We start from the raw sequence: 21251 nt of genomic DNA on the forward strand, positions 1-21251 counted from the left end.
ACTAACAACATCTGATGTATGCTTACTTGTTTATTTATATTATCCAGAACATAAACTCTCAAAGGCAAGGGTTTTGCTTCACTACTGATTCCCAAATACCAAGAAATGTACCCAGCACATGCAGCACCCTCAATCAATATTTGTTGTGGTGTGACTTTTTAAGCATCAGTCTCAACGCTTATTAGCACAAAATTGGTCTCACGGAAGCACTTCGTGTTTTTTTGGCAGAGAGTTCATTAGTCCACTAGTTGACAAGTGAGTCATTGAGGATGGGAACTTTATTTGAGCAGTGTGGATCTGCTCAGCAAGGCCCTGGTGCACCACACTACAAACCACTGTGGAAATGAGGTTGCTAAGAGTCACCTTATGGAGGGAGAGCTGCGGGTCCCATCTCATCCAGAGCTGCTTTGATCTGAGGTGGGGCCCTGGAGATGAACAGAAGAAAGGTGGGGAGTGCTGTATTTTTCCCCAGAAACCCACCAGGGCTCCTTGTCAGATCCTGGGCTTTCCTTTTCACTCATTTTCAGGGGCTGAGGCCAGTTTTGCATGATTCAGTGACCAGGCATATGGCATGACTGTAGGTGGCAGGTGGGGACAGCACAAGCTGACAGGTTGAGTGGCCATGGACCCTGTTCAGGTAATCTTGGGGGAAGGTGATAGGAGAGAAGTGCATGTGGGAAAGGGATGAGATTTTGATAAAGCCAGGTTACCAGCAGGGAACCTCTGAGCAGGCCAGGCAGGGAGGATCTGGGAACAATCGAGTGGAGGAGTGGTGATGTGGATCCGGAGGCCAGCTGTGCTGATCCTTTGTCCAAGGTGAAGTGATTGCCTGGGAACTGGGGAGAAGAGGGAAGGTCCTTGGACAGGACTGACATCCTAGGTGGGGAGAGTGAAGTCACCCTGGGAAAACAGTACTTCAAACCCACCCCTGTTTCTTCAATACCTCCTTCCTCTCTGTTATCAAGACTTGAGTGAGGCTCCAAAAAAATCCAGTTACACCTGGGTGAGAGAAACTGTGAACCTTAACGGCTAATAATCCCCAAGGGTAAGTTTAGCTCATTAAGTGTTTTTCCAGTAGCAATCAATACTCCAGAGCTTTTCTAGACAGAATCACTCAGGGGCAGAATGTATTTTCCTAAGATGGCCACAATAAAAAGTTCGATGGAGTCAGAGTGACCTCTACAGTCCTCCTGTTGGGTGGTGGGGTCTTTGTCCCCTCCCCTTGAACTAAGGTAGGTCTGCATTTGCATTGAAAGTGAATGTGGCAGATTCTAGAGTGCCTCATACCCCTTCTGTCCATAATGTTCCTTCTGCATAGCGTTTTATAGCTCTTCACTCTCTCAGTTTCAGGCAAGAAGACTCATCCTGAGCTGAGCTGCTTTTCTTGAAGTTGTGCAAGAACGTCCTGTTGGCTGGGGCAAATTCAATATTTTTTTCCTGGTCACTGTGCTGGAGTGTGAGGAAAGACTCTCCACCCTCACTCCCAGATCCTGCAGGAGGCGTGAGAGTGGAGGGAGATGGTGAGGATGTCTATTAATATGGTGTTTCCTGTAAAACAGTGCCCATTTCAACTATGGGTTGTCAACCATCCTTGGTGTCTACAACTGCAATTTACCTCTGAGGGGCCATGAACTCTGATTACCTGAAAGTCCTTAGGCCAGAAAGAGAAACACCTGTCCCCCACCTCTCACTTTCACCTGTTTCTAGACCTTTTCTTATAGCAATGCTTTGGCCATCAGGAAGCATCAGAATCTCAAACTGCAGGGTCTGGGGCTGAAGCTGATGCTGGCATGGGTGACTCAGAGTTCCTCTATCAGTTCAAATATCTAATATATTTTCGAGCCTAAGACTCAGGCTGGAGGCAATTCTTTGGTGCCAGTTGGTTAATACTTTATGAATAGTGGTGGGGGAGGGAATGCCTTGAACTATTAATGTCCCCATGGATCTGGATCCTGGAGAACTTCCAGTGTCCTGGAGGGAATGTTCTGCTTGGCTCATCTTGCCCAGAGAAGAGCCAGGATATGGGAAGATGGGAGAGAGAAGGGGGAATGCGAAACGTGCTGGTGCTTTCTGTCCTCGTGGTGTGATGGCTGCCCAGGCTGCTCCTTCCAAGCAGGACAGGATTCCCATGGGAGGTATGAGGACCATGGTGATTTCCAGGCACCAGTTATGTCCCTGAGCATCGCGTGCCTGTGCAGTGGGGTTACTGATGGTCCAGGCATCAGTTCATATTGTCCTTTATGGCAGATCCTGCACAAGGGGGTTCTCTGTCTCTGGACCCACCCTGTCAGCACGGACATCCTTTTTCTTTTTCCCTGGTAAGGACATCAGAAAGAAAGTTACCCCTCCAATGTTTGGAGTCTTGGCATCCTTGGCCTGCCCGCAGGCCTCTGAATCCTCAGTGTGTTAGCCCAAGGTCACCTTAGGGAAAGGAACATTTCTCCTGGTCTTCCAACACCCTGGAAAGGGAGGCTCTTCAAGAATAGGAAATTCTTCCTAATGTCTAACCTTGGCCTACAACTATGCCGTACGTTTAATTGCAGAAGGTATGGAAAGTTAGGCCTGTGGTGGACCCAGTTAAATAACTGGACAGAAGCCATGAGGCAGAGCCAGCACCAGCTTCTGGACTGCCTGCGTGGAGCTTTCTACTATCCTAGGTGGTTGGGTCCCTTCTCAGCGGCCAAAGATGCTATTTTACGAGCCTTGAGGACATGACACTAGGTGAAAAAAACCTGGCCAAAGGGCCACATAGTGTATAGTTCTATTTATATGAAATGTCCAGGAAAGACAAAAGCATAGAGGCAGAAAGTAGATTAGTGCTGTGGGAGGAATGGGGGAATTGGGAGGTGATGGCTAAGGGGTTACGGGGTTTTGGGGGAGGTAATGGAACTGTTTTAAAATTGGTTGTGGAGATGGATGCACAACTCTGCGAATACACTAAAAGGCATTGAATTGTATACTTTAAATAGGTGACTTGTATGCTATGTGAATTATATCTCAATAAAGCTATTTTTTTCCCTGCTCATTCCTGGCTTCCATTTTCTTATCACAAATCCTGGGGACTCTTGGGGCAGGGGCCAGGGCCACACCCTCCCACAGCAGATGGGGCTTTCAGATGGAGTGCAGCCTCAGCTGATCCCTCTTGCCCTCCTCCCTGCTGGAGAGGATGAACAGGAATCAGCACTGCCTGTCCCCGTGCTTACAGGCTGGACCCAGACCCTGCCTTCTAGGACATACCCATCATAATGAGGCCTCAGTGCCTCCTCCTTGCTGACCCCCTTTCTCCACCTTGGGATAAGCCAGCTCCGACAGCCTGGGATGGAAATGACCATGGAGCCCTGGTCAGTCGGGTAGTTCTTTCAGGGGCAGGGCATCCTGGGGCAGAGGAAGGGACTGAGCTGGATGTAGAGCTTAGAACCTGGTCTGATCTCGGAGTTTCCTCTTCCTTCCTCTTCTCAAGAAGGCAGCCCTATCAGCCACTGGCCAGGGAGTAGCTTCTCTTAAGGAGACATTTTATAGAAATCTCAGGCAAGAAGGGGTTGGGAGTCGTCTAGACTCCCACTCAACAATGTTTGTCGATGCCAGCTATGTTTCAGGAACCCTTGTGTTTTAGGAACCACTGACATGCCCAGTGGTGACCCAGCATCCTCCTTTTAAGGGCTCAGAATTCAGTGGGGAAGTAAATGTAAATAGTTCTCTGATTGGGGTAAGCAATGGAGATTAAAGAAAAGACATTAATCAGCCTGAGTGTGGGGGAGGTCAGGGAAGGCTTTCTGGAGCAAGCACACCTTGAAGACTGAGTATGAGTTAGCCACATGAAGGGGGGAGGCTGGGTGGGAAATCATGGAAAGTGTGTTCCAGGCAGAGGGAATATTATGTACAAAGGTCTGCAGATGGATGTGAGGGAACAGTTCATTTGGAGAACTGCAAAAGAAACTTCAAGTAGTTGAGTCTGGTTGGAAACCAAGATATGAGCTAGAGAAGGCCAAGAGATGAGGTGGGAGAGGTAAGAAGGGGCAGACCATCTGAAGCCTAAATAGGCGGAGGTCCAAGACGCCCTCCCCGCCAGGAACTCCACCTCCTCCACCTACCTCCTGTACCTGCAGGATTCCTACCTGAGCAGGGGCCCCAGTGCCAGGCAGAGAATAGAGTAACCAGCATCAGGAGCAGCGAGACAGGCACTGCCACCAGCAGCACATCTTTGTAGGAGGCCTTCCCTGGTGCTGAACATGGAGGGGTGGGGTCAGAGGTGGACTTGATGCTTCATAAGCCCTCAACCATTGACTGCTGACCCTTGCCGTACCTGCTTCATGAAGGCAGCTGTCCCAGGGCGTGACTGTGGCCAAGTCCCAGCTGACAGGGTTGGAGACAATGCAGGAATAGGCCACACCTCTGTCTCCTGGTCCCAGGGATATGCTCAGCACCTGTCCGTCTGTGAAGAGGCTGTGTGATTCCATACCAAAGTCCATGGTTGTCTCCCGTCGCCAGCTATAGGTTATTTCACTGATGTTGGGGGCCCAACAGGACAAGAAAACCTGGCAGGTTTTGGGGGGCTGAGCATCCCCTCCTACAGCAATGAACACTTGTACCACGGGCCTGGGCACTGCATCTGGGAAAGAAAAGTACAACAGGTATGGGTCCCAGGGATGCTGGGCAGGGCCCATATCTCTGGCTCTGGGATGCACCCAGGGTTAGATGCCACCTCTGACTAGGCCTCTCTTGTTCCGAAATCTTGTCTGGCTTTCCACTGCCCACAGGACAGAAGCTGAATTCCTTAGCTTGATATTCAAAACCTTTCGGGAAATGATTCATGCCCATCTCTCCAGCTGTACCTCCTGCTGCTTCTCCCTGCTCATCCTAATTTGCAGTTTTCCCAAATATGTCATGCTCTTAAATATCTTTCATGCTTTCACATGGTTCATCTGTGCACATAGATGCCTTTCCCTTCTTGTCCTCCCAGAAAACTCCTACCCATCCTTCAAGGCCCGGTTTGAACACATTGCTTAATGCCTTGACTGTGAAGCCTTCCCAGGCATGGCTCTGAGCTCTCCAAGCACTCTATCTCTTTCTGTAGTATTTATCTCACAATATGTCAGTCAGTCAATAAGAGATGACAAGCATTTATTAAGTCAGGCAAGAAAACAAACACATTCCTAGCCTTCTGGAGCTTACAGTTTGGTGAGAAAGACAAATACTGACAAATGATTATGAATAATTAATAAAATAATTATGAGGGTGCAAAATACTGTGGAGGGGCCTAGAGGTGAGGTCTCTGTCTTATTAGCTCAGTAACCTTAGCTGTCTAGTGCTGGCAAATAGTGGGTGCTCGATACCTGGTCACTGAACAAACCGATATCCTGGTGTCCTAGGCCACGGATCCCCCTTCCTATACAGGTTGATGAGTAAATCCTGAGTCTCAGTGGAAATGAGGCCAGTGGGAGAGCATTCTGGTAACAACGGGAGAGCTCAGTCTCTGACAGCATTCCAAAGTCAAGCAGAGAAAAACCTCGTTAATGCCAGTTCAGTCTGGTGGGATTTGTGATATGAAAGAGAAATGATTTGCTGGGCACACTAATAGTATAAACAAAGATTACAGGGGGGATATTTACATCACTTAAGAGGACAAGCTGCTTCCAAACACGATCAAGCACAGTAGAAACACCCATTGACATTTCTAGTAACTGATCTGCTAATTCAAATCATTCTTATCTATTGTCAAAGCAGAGCTCCTAAGGATGGCTGCTTGGCAGCTTCGTGCAATTAGTTCTAATCACGCTATGTATTTGGAAGCAATAAAACAGCAATTTCCTTAAAATCTGTAATTCAGATGCTGAGAACAAGGCATTTTAGAGCTTAGTGGTGTGGGTGCTGCATGTATTATTACATTCAATGTCCTCATTTCACATGTGCAGCAGCTGAGACTTAGACCGGAGGAGGGGCTCCAGGGGCTGACTGTATGGTAGGGTAGGTTATTCACTGCACAAGGACATTGGGCTAAGGGGGTCACAGGGTAACAGGTGGTAGGGGGTGGGGGTGCTGAAATACAGCCAGTACTCTGCTTGCCAAGATGAGGCTCAGGGCTGTGTGCATCCAGAAAGACACCTGCAACTGCATTGGCACCCTGCATGGCTTGCCCAAGGACAGCCAGTTAGCTGGCCCGGCGTAATTCAAGGCACCTCCCCAATTTGCTTACAGCCTTTATCTCCCTCATGACTACCCTCTTCCAAGCTGCTACCTCTGCTTTCCATTCTTAAAGCTGGACTCCCCTCTCTTCCACTTTATCTAAATTTCTAAGGTTTTACTGAAACAGTGATTTAGGGTCACCTATGCCTCTTTTCTAACCCATTAGGTAGATAAATGAGAGCTGAAAGCCCCTTTTTCTTGACCAGAAGACAAATGATGAAGGTGGTGGAGGTGGCTGTGGTGGAGGTGGAGTTGTTTGGAAACAAGGTCCACCCAGCCCCCAGTCCATGCAGCCAACTGAGGTGCTGAATGTAGCTGTGTGAAGGGCTCTGCAGACCCATGTGAAGCAGAAGTTGCACCCAGCTGGGCCTGCCAACCCACAGAATTATGAGAAGTAAACATCGTCGTTGTTTTCAGTCAGTAAGTTTTGGGATGGTTTGTTTTGCAATGATGAATGACTGAGAGAACCCATGAATCATATATAGTTAAAATCTTTCTAAGAAGCCCTTGTAAGAAATGTGTAAATTCTATACTTTTAGTCATAGTTTCATTATAATTTGATTTTTAAATAAATCCATTATGTCATAGTTTAGTATGTAACATCATTTTTTTTTCCCTTTATAGTGGTACATAGACTAGTGGCACATCTTATAGTCTATGACGATCCTTTAGAACTGAGGAAGCACAGGCCAGGCTCTGTCTTGGATGTCACTGCAAATCCCACTGCATTTCACCCTGTGGGTACTCTACATGGTAGTATTACAGTGCCCATTTACAAAGGAGAAAGGTGAAGGCCAGGGAGGCTAAGCATTGTGTCTAAGGCCACTGAGCTAAGAAAAGACTGAGCTAGAGTTCAGGCAAGCACTGTGAAACGGCAAAGCCTGGCTGCTGCAGCCAGGAGGAATTTTCTTAGACGTGACTACCAGGGAGCAGCTGTTCCCTGAGTCAGCAACATGGTCAGAGACCAGAGCTTTCTGGAACCCAGCTCTCCCTGGCTGCTATGACTCAGGATGCTTGTCTGGTGCTTTGTGGGAGAAGAGGGTCAGGCAGCCAGTGTTAGACACACTCACCGTACACTTTTAGCTGGAGGGTCTGGGTCCAGGTCTTGCCCCTTGTGTCCACCATCAACACAGAGAAGTTGCCGCTGTCTCCAGACTCCAGTGGCCCGAGCTCCAGGCTGAGGTTGCTGTGTAGCTGGGCTCGGCCCAGGAAGCGGGAGTGGTACAGAGTCTCCAGGGAGCCTCGGAAAAATGTGGCCAGGAGCTCCTCTGAAGGCCAGAGAGATCGCCAGATAGCCTCACGGACTTGGAAGCCGGGAGGGCGTGCTGCCACCAGCAGCACCGAGCCCCCAACTTTGCTCAGCACTTGGGCACCGGTAACTATAATGGGAAGTAGGGCTGAAAGAACAGAGCCCCTGGTCACTCTGCCTGCCCCACGCTCCTCATCCTTCTTTTGCATGCATCTGAGGTGCTATGGGGTGAACTGGGGCCCCTCCACTGACACTCCCTCCACTCAAGTTGAGGGTACACTGTGCCAGGTACCGGGGATAAAACATATGGAAGATAACCCCAGTGTCTGCATTCATGGAGCTTACAGAGGAAGCCAGACATTCAAGAAAGCAATTAAAATGAATTCTGTTAAATACCATGAAGGGAAAAATGGGATGCCCTGGGAGAACACAGGTAGGGTGACAGGGGACCTCACCCAGCCTTGATGGGCTCAGAAAACAAATTGTTAAGCTGAGCCTTGAAGAGGAATGGGAATCAGCCAGGCCAAGCGGAGGGCGGCTTGGAGCAGGATAGGGAAGTGTCACCGGCAGAGGGCATAGTACTGACAAAGGCCTGGAGGGGGAGAGTTGGTGCCACGGGGAACTGAGAGTAGTTTTCTGTGTGAGGAGTAGGAAATTACACTGCAGTGTCAGTGGGAGTCAGATCATGTAGGGCCCTGAAAGCAATACTGGAGTTTGAGCTTTATCTGTAGAGCAATGGGGGGTCTCAGGTGGGTTTTAAGCAGGAGCGTAACAGGATTAGATGCATGGTTAGAAAGATCACTCCAGCAGAGATGTGGAGAATGCACTGGAGGTGGGCAGGACTGAGGCTGTTCACGTTAGTCCAACGGAGAAGTGATGGCAACTTGAATTGAGGAAGGGAGCAACTGGGATGGAAAGAAGTGGGAGGAATTGAGAAACATGAAGATGGTGTAATCAGTAGGATTTGGTAATAGATTAGCTCTGGGGAGTGAAGGAGAAAAAGGAGTCAAGGATGGCTCCCAGGTCCTTGGGATCCACTGGATATTATTCTCTGTGATCCAGAACAGGAGGAGAAACAGACAGGGGGCAAGACCGCAAGATGCTGCTTTTGGGGACTGTATTTGAGTCAGGGGTGTATAGGAGACACTTCTGCTTGAAATGCCCCTCTGACTCCTTTGCTGACTAATTTCTGCCCACTCTTGTAGCATCACTGCCTCCTCTGACCTCCCCTATCCCTCATAGGTAATATAACCAAGAGAGATTACATATTCTCTCTTGTGTTCTCACAGTGGCCTGGGGTCACCATGCTGACTACCCTTATCCCTCTATTATTATTGCCTGTTTGTGAGTCACCGTCTCCCACTAGACTGTGAGCTCTTTCTCTCCATCATTGTGCTTCCAGTGCCCACCACTGTTTAGGAACAGAGTGTGGGAGAAGCCTAGTAAATGGTATTGAATAAATCACCTACCCTGCTGAGGACTGACCCCATGCCTGTCACTGGCACAGGGTGTAGGGAAGAATAAGAGGTGATGAAGGTTTGGTCAATGAGCTGTGTTCTGGATGGTTGCTCAGTCGGCCATGATAATTCCAGTCCCTCCTCCGCCTCACTGTCCTCCAGGCCCAACAACCTCCTCTCACACTGAAGAAAGCTTCAGTGTCAACTCAGAGTAGGAATGTAACACACAAAGAGCATTGCACTGGATGTCAACCAAGACCTAGCTTCTACCCGCTCCTGGTGCTGCCACGATCAGCTGTGTGGCCTTCTGCACATCACCCCCCACCCCTCAGGCTTCAGTACCACTGAAAAATAAGGGGTCTTTACCAGGTCAGTCACACAGATCTTTTATCATTAAGGGCCATTTGAAAAATTATTTTTGGGCTGGGTGTGGTGGCTCATGCCTGTAATTCCAGCACTTTGGGAGGCTGAGGAGGGCGGATCATTTGAGGTCAGGAGTTTGAGACCAGCCTGGTCAACATGATAAAACCCCATCTCTACTAAAAACACAAAAATTAGCCAGGTGTGGTGTCAGGGACCTGTAATCCCAGCTACTTGGGAGGCTGAGACAGGAGAAACACTTGAACCCAGGAGGCAGAGGTTACAGTGAGCCAAGATGCACCACTGCACTCCAACCTGGGCGACAGAGCAAGACTCAGTCTCAAAAAAAAAAAAAAAAGGCAAATTATTTTTGTCTCACATGTCCGATGATTTGAAAGATTTTGTGAGCCAAACAGACCGAGGCCTTTTTTGAGGTTAAGGTGTGATTTCCTGCACACGTTTAGAAATGTTGAAGAAATCTGCAGGCTTTGGAGCTCTCAGGGCAAGGAACCCAGGCAGGGAAAAGAGACAAAGCAACCCAAAGTCCCTATAAGCCTCTGATGTAAACAATGGCATCTTAATCTTTGCCGCACCCCATAAACCCTCATCCATGGCCTGGCAGTGCTGACCCATGTCACATTGGCTGCTTGTTGACCAAGGAAGGGAACTCAGGCATCAGATGGATAGAGGGATCGCCCAGTGTGGAGGAGACCCCGTGTGTCAGCCATCCCAACATCACACCACCATCAGCCACCCCCACATCCACGTGGGCCGTATTTAGCCTCTCTCATCCCTACTTAGTACTTGCCTCCCCTTAAAAAGGCCTGCAGGGAGGGACCTCAGCTCCCCCACAGGCTGCTGAAAACACGCTCTGCTGATTGTGGGGAACACTGCTCTGTCCTGCCCTCTGCTTCTCTCCTCAAACTCTGTAGAGCTTCTGCGTGCTAACACTGCTGGGTCCTCACCATTCTCACAGCCGACTTCCGCTGGCTCCATTTTTACTGCCCTTGGCCACAAAACAGCTCATGTCCCACAGATAAAAATACCCCTCAAGCTGCCACCTTCTTCCTCCCAGGACCCTGCATTTCTTTGTATCTGCCTAGCTTAAAATGTTGCCCAAGAGCTTGTTCTAGTCTTCCCTACCCACCTACCCACCCTCAGCTTCTGGGTTCTCACTCGGGTTGAGGGAGCCCTGCCCAGATGTCTGGCGAAGGCAGCTGGGGAGGGGCCTTCAGCTCTCCAAGGACCGGCTGTCTGCCTGCCCCACTTACCTTCCCAGAGAAGCAGACTCCACAGGGGCCTCATGGCCATCCTTCTCTGGTGAGGCAGGTAAACTCCTTCAACAACCAAAATCCAGAACCTCCCGGGCTGAGTGGGTGCACGGGAGGAGCTGTGGTCCTTCTGGGAAGTCCCATGTTCAGAAGGAGGAATCTTGACTCAGAATAGGATGCCCCAAAAGTGAAAACATCCAGAATAAAGTGGAAGTTGGCCCTGGGCCTCGCTAGGCTTTCAGGAGCAGATTCTTGTAAGTCAGCCTCTTTCACATGCACATGGTTGGCTAACACATGGCGACAACAGCCCCCACACAAGCCACATCCTCCTTGCTGGATCTCACTGGCCTCCCTGCATCCCAGCCTGCCTTACTGCGATCTGTCCCCCTCAGTCTAGCTAAAAATCCTTCTGTGGCCTCCCGTGGCCCTGAGAATGAGGACTAACTCTCTGCTCTGCATGCAGGCCCTCCTGAGTCAGGCCTTCTTCTCCAGGCTGGTCGCCCACAGGTATTCTTCCCTCCAACCATCCCAAGCCAGAAGGCCTCCTTCTCAGAACTACTGATTTCACACTTCCCTGTGTGGTACTTTCCCCCCTTCCCCCGACTAGGCCTGCTGCTCCTTTTATCCTTGCAAACAGAGCGTGGCTGTGCAGTCAGCGAGGATGTCCTTCCAGGCTTCCTGACCACAGGCAGGTGAGAGGCCCTCTCCTTGTGCCCTGTGCATTCTCACACCTCCCTCTTTACTCTTGATGTGTTGTTGATGACAGTTTTCTGGCCTTCACAGACTGTTTAGCCAGCATGGTCTTTTATTCCTTTCTGTGTTGCCCTCAGTGCTCGGCACATTACAGATGTTTCATGAGTATTTGTTAAGTGAGTGAGTACATTCTAGACATGGCTATGCGTTTGGCTTTATGTAAGCCTTGCAACACTCCTGAGAGGATCACCTTGTTATCCAGTTAGAAATGGGAAAACGTGAAAACCAGAGTGAGGTTAGGCCCCCTGCAGAGGTCACAGAGGTGCAGAGCTGGAACTTAAACCTCAACTTTTGAAGTGTGGTCTATTTTGCCACAGTCACCCCCTCCTCATCCTGTTTCTCTTCTCATTTCAAGTTTCCTGGTTTCTTGTAAGGGAAAGTTTTTTAGAGGACGTGTTGCCCCTAAGGAAAATTCCTGCTAGTCTGGAGTGTGGCTCATTGTATCTGGCCCTGCACAGCCTCTCACCTGTCAATCAAACTGGACACTGAGCTTTGGACTCAGCCAGGAACTAGGCATATAGGATGGGGCAGCCAGGAACTAGGCATATAGGATGGGGCATATAGTTCTGAGAAGGAGGCCTTCTGGCTTGGGATGGCTGGAGGGAAGAATAACTGTGGGCGACCAGCCTAGAGAAGAAGGCCTGACTCAGGAGGGCCTGCATGCAGAGCAGAGAGTTAGTCCTCATTCTCAGGGCCACAGGAGGCCACAGAAGGATTTTTAGCTAGACTGAGGGGGACAGATCGCAGTAAGGCAGGCTGGGATGCAGGGAGGCCAGTGAGATCCAGCAAGGAAGATGTGGCTTGTGTGGGGGCTGTTGTCGCCATGTGTTAGCCAACCATGTGCATGTGAAAGAGGCTGACTTACAAGAATCTGCTCCTGAAAGCCTAGCGAGGCCCAGGGCCAACTTCCACTTTATTCTGGATGTTTTCACTTTCGGGGCATCCTGTTCTGAGTCAAGATTCCTCCTTCTGACTGGCATATGGTGGTGAGCAGGAGGATTTTGGGATAAGGCATTTGCCCTCCAGGTACTCACAACCAAAATGTAGAGATAGGTACACCAGGGAAAGTGAAGGCTTATCTGCAGACAGACACCACTTTGTGCAAACAGGTAGTCAGCCCTCAGAAGTGGGTGGGAAAGAGGGCTTCGTGGATCTGGGCAGGGGACGCTTCTCGAGAAGGTGAAATTTGAGCTGTGCCTTGAAGATGGGCATGGTTTAGATAGGATGAGGAAAGGAGAGAGCCAGAGGTTGGGGGTGGGCTCTGGGTAGGAGGGGAGAGCACAGCGTGCAGGGATGTGGCCGTGGGAAAATACCAAGTAGGCTCCACAGAGGACAAGTGACAGCAGACAGGAATCCTTCAGGGCTGGGTGGGAAGAATGGAAAAGGAGGTTGGGGGCAGATTGTGGAGGCCTTGAAAACTGGGTTAAGTTATTCTGGAGACAAGTGACTCTCAACCGTGTTCAGCACTTGGATTCTCAGAGGTGCCATCAGGCTGAGCTAGGGCCCAGAAATCTGTGGTTATAACAAGCACCCCCACTCAGGGTGAGTCTGTGGCTGGTGGACTGGGGGAACGCTCCGGAAGCGCTGCTTGAAGGGAGGGACTGTTGCCTGTTTTAAGTGGGAGTGGGAGGACAGCAGCAGGGCAGGTTGGGAGAGAATAAAGGGGCAGGGGAACCTGAACAGCAGCTATTGTCTGCCCTTTTCTCCTGTGAGAAGGAGAAGGGCCTGCATATGAAAGAAATGTCTGGAGTACCGAGAAAAGGGCAGAACTGGGAAGCTGCCTGGCGTGGGGGTGGAGAGGGCAAGGGAGGGAACTCATTTACGACTCCTTTGCCAATTCCATCATTCATTCATCAGGCATTTATTGAGCATCTACTTAGGTGCCAGGACCTAGGGACACAGAGATGAAAGCTTAGCCCCTGACCTTAAGGAGTTCACAGAAGATGGGATATATAAGCCAATAATTATAACCAGTGTAGCAAGAGCAATGTCAGATGTACGTCCTGGAGGCTGTGAGAGCCAGAGGACAGATTTGACCCTGCCAGGGCAGGTGGGGGGCTGGGGAGGGCTCTGTGGAGGGGGTGGTATTTGAGGTGAGACTTAAGAATACAATCAGATGAGGGCAGGAGTTCAGAACTCAAACATGAATCAGACTTTTTGAGTTCAAATCTTGGCTGTGAAACCTTGAGCAAAGTAACTTCCCTGTGTTTCAGTATCTTCACCTGTGAAATGGGAATCACTAACAATACCTACCTCTTAGTATTGCCAATGAACACATGTGAAGGTTTAAATTGGGGTCGGGTGCAGTTAGCACTCAAATACTAACTGTTGCTACTAAATGGCCAGGGAGAGGGAAGCAGGGAAACCTGGGTAAATCAGATAAAGGCATGTTTCAGGCTGGGCAGTCCCCTGTTCTGACTCTCTGCTCGCAGACTGGGAGCTCCATGAGGGGAGGGATCTCCTTCATTTCTGCACCCTGTATATTGCCAAGGACAGGCTTTCGATGAGGCAAAGCCCTCCAGGCATCTGTTGGGGATTGGATTGAATGATTCTAAAATGTCAAAGCCTAGGACTGGGAGGGCTGTGGGATGCAGGTATGGGGTCAACGTGGAGCCAGATCCTGAATTCCTTTGGAGAAGGCAGTGGGCAGTTACATTGCCACTAAGCAGAGCTGGTCACCCATAGTTGTCCATCCAAGCAAGGAATGAATTGCAGTCCTTCCCCCACCTGAAGCCCTTTTCCTTGAGGGGAGTTTTGGGGAAGCTGAGAAAGGGGGTAGGAGGAGGTGGAGTGAAGACTGAAAAATATTCCACCTCCCCAAAGGGAAAAACTCACTGCCCATGTGACCACTGGAGAAAGATGAACTAAGAAGGTGGTGATTCTTTCCAGAAGCAGGGAAGGGTTAAGCCTGTGGCAGGCAGGTTCTCTCTACTTGCTAATCACTGGTTCACACCATATTAATTACCCAGCCACAGAGGGGAGTGCACAGGAGTAAATTAGCTGGTGAGTTCAAAGGGGCCACTCCCCACATTCCTTAATTAAGAGAGCAGCTGGCAGCCAGTGCTGCGACTCCATTCCCTGGGGCCTTTCTCAGCTGCATCTGCTGCGTTGGTCGCCGAGGCAGGCATAGTAGCTCCATCTGCCATGTGGAACAGCCTGCACCCACCATTAGCCCACCTTCACTTCGGGCTGGGAGTGAGGGAGCAGGTGTTGACCAAGGTCACATAAGCTGCCTGAACTTGACCATTAACCCTGAACCACTTGATGTGGAGTTCCAGGGCGGGGTGGAATTTGGGTGAAGCTTTGTGCCTGCAGGCAGAATGGGGCCACACTTCTCCCAGGAGGAAAGATGGAGAAGGGAAAGAAAGGTGGGGTGCCTGAGGAGCTGAGAGAGAAGGGGAGCCAGGTAGGAAAGGAGGCAGAGGCAAAGCAGCTGGAAGGAGCGGGCATTTAGCAGGCTTTTTGGGAGCCAAAGGTGGAAGCCAAAGAGGAAGGGTGTTACTAGGGAGTGGGGAGGCCTCTGGGCACTGCTTTGAGGGGGTGGTGTGGGATGGGGACTGAAAGGGGAAGGTAGGATCCCACCTAAGCCCTGTCTTTGTGTCTGCTTTCATTTAATCTGTCAGCAGGTACCATGCTATGAGCAGCCACAGACCAAGAGGCTGCCTGGGGCAACGGAGCCCGTGTGCACCCCTCCCTGGCTAGCCAGCTTAGGCAGCAGTGCCATGACATGGCAGGAAGTCTGGTCTAGAGGGAGAAGACCCTGGAAGGAGCCTGTCTCTGTCACTCCTTAGAAACGCCCACTGTTGCTGAGCCTCTGGAGATGGGAAATGGATGCGAAATGGCCTTACTTCTCATGAGATGGCGCTGGCACCGCTTTGAGCCTAAGTGCCTCCTTAACTTTTGTGCCTGAGGTGCCTCTCTTGTCTCACCCTGATCCTGGCCCTGCTGGGGAGAAGTAGAGGGAGTGGAGTCTTAGATGAACTAGAGGCATGGTGCACACAGCTGGAGAGGGAGAAAATGAGGAGAGAGGAGAAAGTGAGTGGGATGAAACAGCTTGCAGGAGTCTGGATGGAAGGGATCTTTGGCTTAGGTCTGTCTGATTTTGAGGCAAAGATACACCTTCCCAGAGGTTTGAAGGAAGCCTGCATAAAACAGAAACAAAACCACACTGCGCTCTCTTGAGGTAGAGAGGGGGAAACGGGAAGCTCATGCAGGCATTCACTCACTCATCGAACACCTGGTTCCCATCTTGTGCACACTAATGCATCCAACCAACACTAAAGAGCATCGAGCATGTGTAAGCCTCATGGGGTCAAGAACTCAAGCTGATGGTCCCAGTAATCATAATACTCCTGCGAGGATCAGTCACAATAAGAATCTGTGCCCCATGTGGGAAAGAATTCCAGAACAAGTTCAACATGGGTTCTTATTCCAAAGAACCTGAGAGAAGGGCCCCTCTGAGCAAAGGCACAGCAAGTGATGAATGCTGAAGGAGCAGACGTGCTGTCGGCTGCAGGTCCTGCCAACTGTATGTAGCCTCTTCAGCAGTGCAGAGGGAGATGTGAACAGGTGGCAGGACACAAAAGATCCCAATACTGGAGGGAAAAGCCTGGGTCTTTCTCATCTTGTACACCCTGTCAGTAGTCACTGTTATCACAGTCGATATGAAGATGAAGGACACAGAGCTATTTGGTGGATGCTTATTTAAATAAAGCCTTACTTCTTAGCCAAATCTAAGAGAACAAATCTGGAACTGAAAGAAATCCCAATGTGTTCAATCTTCCAGGTTTAGAGAAGGGCCACGTTTCACTGTTATTGCTTGTATCTAGATTGTGTATTCACATACAAAACAAGCACGGGTGTCTAATCACATCTTACACTGAAGCCGTCCAGTGAGTGGGTCAGATCAGTATAAGCCAGCGCAAGACCTCAAATACCTGAGAGCGCCACCAGAGGGCAGCCACAAGGCTCCCAGGTGGAGGTTTTTTTTCCTGCTCTCTCACTTAAGGAGTAGCTCCAGGTTGCCTCTCCACCCTCAACCCAGCTAGAGTTCTTTTCTCTCTTTTTACCCTGTAGGTAATATGACCCCACAGAACCCAGGTCCCTAAGAGGAGGCACAGACAAGTCACTCTGGTTGAATAAGTGTTTGCATTTAGCTTTGACTTGAAGCGAGAAGCAATGTTTCACAGGGCAGACCCTTGAGACTGTGAGGAGGCTACTGGCGGGGAGTCCTGTGGCTAGCATGGCCAGTGGAGCTGTGGCAGGCCAGGAGGGCTATGGAAAAGGGGAAGTAGGGAAGCAGCTCTCTGGTCTCCCCAGGGTACCCCTCCTCAGTGTCTGCAGGGTCTGCCTCTAGAGAATGGTGGATGTCCCCATTCTTTCTTGGAGATGGCCCAGCCCAGCAGTGTCCTGCAGAGCAGAAGCAGGTTCCTGCTGTGATAACTGAGGACTGGAAATGGGGCTTTGGGACTCCATGGGCTGACATCAGGGAAACCAGTGAATCTGGGCTGAAGGGCAGGGCCTCCTTTGAAATCTCTACTTTATGTTATTTTTTGAGATTTTATTTTTCTTCAATTTTCTTAGTAATTGTTCATTTGGAAAAATCCTGGCTCATTCTTTTCTAAACAAAGGGAAAAGGATGTTTTCAGCCATGCAAATAGAGCTGGGTGGAGAGAAGAGGTATTCTAGGCAGAGAGCAAAGTGCCTGAGAGGCCAGGCCAATAGTGTGTGTGTGTGTGTGTGTCTGTGTGTCTGTGTGTAGGATAGGACTTCTCACCTATCTGTCTTGAAAGACCTGTTTTTCTTTTTTATTTCCAATTCATTGCAGGCCTATATTTTTGTAGAGACAATAGAATAAAACTACTAGAAAAATGAAATTAAGAAGACATACAAAATACAAGCCCTGATTTTTATGATTGTATTAAACAAACATAAAATTACTTTGTCAGGTTGCTCTAAAAGCTTCTAAATTCTTGCTTCAATTTTTCTGCTTAACTTGTCATGGACTAGTAAAAATCAATTCACAGACTGGCAGGAGGCTGTGGACCACACATTGAGTATTACTGGTGTGGGGCAGGGAAGGTGGAGAGATAGGAAAACTCAAGAAGGAGGTGGACTATGGGGACATCTGGAAGGGCTGGTTCCTCCCAAGTCTCCATCATCAGTTTTCCTTCATGAGCTGTCTTGTCTATGTTTTTACTTTTTACAAGGGGGCATTATTTTATAGAGGAAGTGGCAAGGCCTTGGCTTCTGCTGGTACATCCTGACTGACCAGTGAGAACCTTGAGCTTCTAGATTACCTGGCTTGTGCTTCTCAGTCCTTCCAGGGGGGTCTCTGATTATTGACAAATGGGAGGGGCCCTGGAGTATTCTGGACATGGACTGGACATCTGTGAGAGAGAGGAAGAGGAGGATGAGGAAGAGAAAGATGAGGATGGGGAGGGGTTGAATGTACTCTGATGAAGTTTATATCTTGTAGGTAGACCAGTGCTTTTTAAACTTTAAACTTTAATGGGTATATACATTGCCTGGAGATGTTATTGAGATGCAGGTTCTGATTCAGCAGGTCGGAGATGAGTTTGGGCATCTGCATTTCTAACGAGCTCCAAGGTGATGTCAACACAGCTGGTCCAGGGGAGATGCTAGATGCCTGCAGCTTCCACGGTGCCAGGAGATCCCTGATCACACTAACATCTACTTCATCAGCCAGCTGGGTGGAGTCTGATGCAGTCCAACATCTGTAAGCTGAATCTTACTTTCTCTGCTTCCAGAGCAGGGGCCTATGAAGCTGAAGCCAAGGCCTCATAGGAACAAGTACAACCAATCCTTTATTGACCACCCTCAGTCATCAAGCAGTAAGGACTCCTTGAACAAACCAAATCAAACTATCAGGTATTGCAAATTGTTGATATTGATGAACAATATGAAACTAATTGATAGACCTCTATTAACAAAAAACTAGATGCTACAACCGTATACCTTTTTAAACAAGTAAGGGGTAACTGAGTTTTCTGATGTACTCCACACACCAGGGCTTTGGGCAAGCCTCAGTTCTGTCTTTGGTAAACTGGAAGAATTCCTGAGCAGGAATGGGGCTGTGTGGAAAGGCAGAGCTCTCAGTGCCTGTGAGGCTCTGGCTGTGGTGTCAGGATTCTATGATATTGTCTGGGCCCGGCGCTTTTCTGGCTGACCTTGGTCTTGCTGAACCTCTGAGAGGCTCCTCAGCCCTGCGGTCACTCATGGGCTCAGCAGCAGCTTGGAAGCTGGAAATGCATTCAGAGCTGCCCTGGGCTTAGCCCTCTGGGGTGTGGAGTGATGCTCTTTCTTTTCTTTTTTTAGGTTGAGGGGTGGGGCATATCCATTATATAAAACCCTTAATTAAAAAAGTTTTTGTTGTCGTGTCATTTTTTCCTAAGAAGAGCAAATTATTCATTTAGTACTTCAAACACATGTAAGAAGGAAATGACAGGTTTCTTCCACCCACATGGGGGCTTTCACTGATATGCCCACGGACAGCCCTGGCAGTACCATGGGCTGTTATTGTCATTGGACCACACTGTATTTAGCACTCACTAGAAATAGCATGCAGGCAATAGTATCATCAGCTATCGGTAAATTTAAAAAACAAAGCAAAACATAAAACAGAAACAAAAGCAACGCTGTAAACTCCAGGTTCACCTGGACTGGAACTTCTCTTGTGACTTTCCCAGGAAAGGACAACAGCAACAACCACCAGATCTCTAGGGCGCTTAAAAATCAAATGGTGCTGCACAGCCAGGCCCCGCTCAAAGATGCCAGTGCCATCTTGAACACGCCACCATGCAGTATAACCACCTTCAGTCACTGGAATTGTGTCTTATGTAACCAACTATCATGTGGCATTGCAACCTTACAATGATCATGTGGACACTGAACAGTGGTCAATGTTGTCTTAAAAAACACCCGCCTCAAAGACCACACAATCCTGAAAATCTCCCCGCAGCATCTCTCAGACAGTAGTCGTCAATATCCCAAGAACTGACCTTTAAGAACAAAATAGAGAGAGATTCGAAATGTTTTCCTATTCCTCTGAGAGAACAATGCTTCAGGGTAAACCTGGTGATATTTCCTGCTGGCATAACCACTCGACAACAGTGCCCCTTTCATTCATTTCTTTTCCCTCTCCACCAATTGGCATTTGGACTGAGAAAAGGGCCAGCAAAGAGAAATAACAGACAGTAAGGCAAAATTACAATGTGAGAAAGTGTATTTGGCTTTTTTTTTCTTTTTAAAGTAAGTGCATGCAAATACATCTAGAAGCATTTCTGACTTGCCAAGTGCTCTGAAAGGGCAGCAGATGCTCTTTCTTTTCAGGGTCAAGGTAAGCATATTCAAAGGGACTGAGGACCATCATAGAAGCACACGTGCACACACACGTACCAAGTCACGCGTGAGTCACTTAATGACAGGGATGCATTCTGAGAAATGCGTTGTCAGGAAATTTCATCACTGTACAAACATCGTAGTGTGTACTTACACGAAGCCGGATGGTATAGCCTATTGCAGACCTAGGTTATATGGTATAGCCTATTCTTTTCTTTTCTTTTTCATTTTCTTTTTTTGGTATAGCCTATTGCTCCTAGGCTACAAACCTGAATATAGTAGGCAGCTATGATACAACGGTATTTTCGTAGTTAACATATCTAAACGCAGAAAAGGTACAGTAAAAATACAATATTAAAGATGAAAAAAATATACCTGTATAGGACATTTACTGTGAATGGAGCTTGCAGGGCTGGGGTTGCTCTGGGTGAGTCAGTGAGTGAGTGGTGAGTGAATGTGAAGGCCTAGGACATTACACTACTGCAGGCTTTATCAACACTGTATGCTTAGACTACACTAAATTCATGAAAGTATTTTCTTCAGGTCGGGCGCAGGGGCTCATGGCTGTAATCCTAGTACTTTGGGAGCCTGAGGCGGGTGGATCACTTGAGGTCAGGGGTTCGAGACCAGCCTGGCCAACATGGCGAAACCCTGTATCTACCAAAAATACAAAAATTAGGAGGGTGTGGTGGTGCATGCCTGTAATCCCAGCTACTCGGGAGGCTGTGGCAGGAGAATCACTTGAACCCAGGAGGCGAAGTTTGCAGTGACCTGAGATGGCACCATTGTACTCCAGTCTGGGTGACAGAGTGAGACTGTCTTAAAAAAAAAAAAAATTTTTTTTTCAATGATAAATGAACCTTAGCTCAGTGTAACATTTTTACTTTATACACTTTTTAGGTTTTTAAAACTTTTTGACTTTTGTAATAAACCTTAGCTTAAAGCAAGCACATTGCACAATTATACAAAATATTTTTATATAAGCTTTTTTATTTAATTTTTTAATTTAATTTTTAAACTTTTTTTGTTAAAAACTAAGACATAAATAAACATACACATTAGCCTAGGTCTACACAGGGTCCGGATCATCAATATTACTGTCTTCCACCACATCATCTTGTCCCACTGGAAGGTCTTTGGGGACAACAACACACATGGAGCTGTCATCTGCTATGATAACAAGGCCTCCTTCTGGATGCTTCCTGAAGGACCTGCTTGAGGCTGTTTTATAGTTACCTTAAAAAAAAATAAGTAGAAGGAATATACTCCAAAATAACGATAAAAAGTTATAGTAAATACAGGGCCGGGCGCAGTGGCTCACACCTGTAATCCCAGCACTTTGGGAGCCGAGGCGGGTGGATGACTTGAGGTCAGGAGTTCGAGACCAGCCTGGCCAACATGGTGAAACCCCATCTCTACTAATAAATAAAAAAGTTAGCCGGGTGTGGTGGTGCACACCTGTAGTCCCAGCTACTCAGGACGCTGAAGCAAGAGAATTGCTTGAACCCAGGAGGCAGAGATTACAGTGAGCCAAGATCCTATTATTGTACACCAGACTGGGTGACAAAGCAAGACTCCATCTCAAAAAAAAAAAAAGTTATACATGATATAAATGAT

At 48.5% G+C, this 21251-nt stretch overlaps 1 protein-coding gene across 10 annotated transcripts; it reads right to left on the minus strand.

Moving 5' to 3' along the window:
• Window positions 1-17: 17 nt before the first annotated feature.
• SLAMF8 (SLAM family member 8) lies at window positions 18-10809 on the minus strand. 10 transcript variants are annotated; one of them, XM_030936340.1, is made up of 6 exons: window positions 10521-10809; window positions 7254-7580; window positions 4304-4609; window positions 4116-4223; window positions 711-836; window positions 18-425 (listed from the first exon to the last, which is right to left on the minus strand). In XM_030936340.1, exons 1-6 carry the CDS (start codon window positions 10558-10560, stop codon window positions 199-201), a joined length of 1134 nt encoding a protein of 377 aa, XP_030792200.1. In that variant the 5' UTR covers window positions 10561-10809; the 3' UTR covers window positions 18-198. The 10 variants fall into 10 exon arrangements, with proteins under 10 accessions (XP_030792200.1, XP_030792199.1, XP_030792198.1 ...); XM_030936339.1 differs by having other exon boundaries at window positions 4101-4223; XM_030936338.1 differs by having other exon boundaries at window positions 4092-4223.
• Window positions 10810-21251: the final 10442 nt, after the last annotated feature.

Source organism: Rhinopithecus roxellana, chromosome 8, assembly GCF_007565055.1.
Source record: "Rhinopithecus roxellana isolate Shanxi Qingling chromosome 8, ASM756505v1, whole genome shotgun sequence".
Lineage (NCBI taxonomy): Eukaryota > Metazoa > Chordata > Mammalia > Primates > Cercopithecidae > Rhinopithecus > Rhinopithecus roxellana.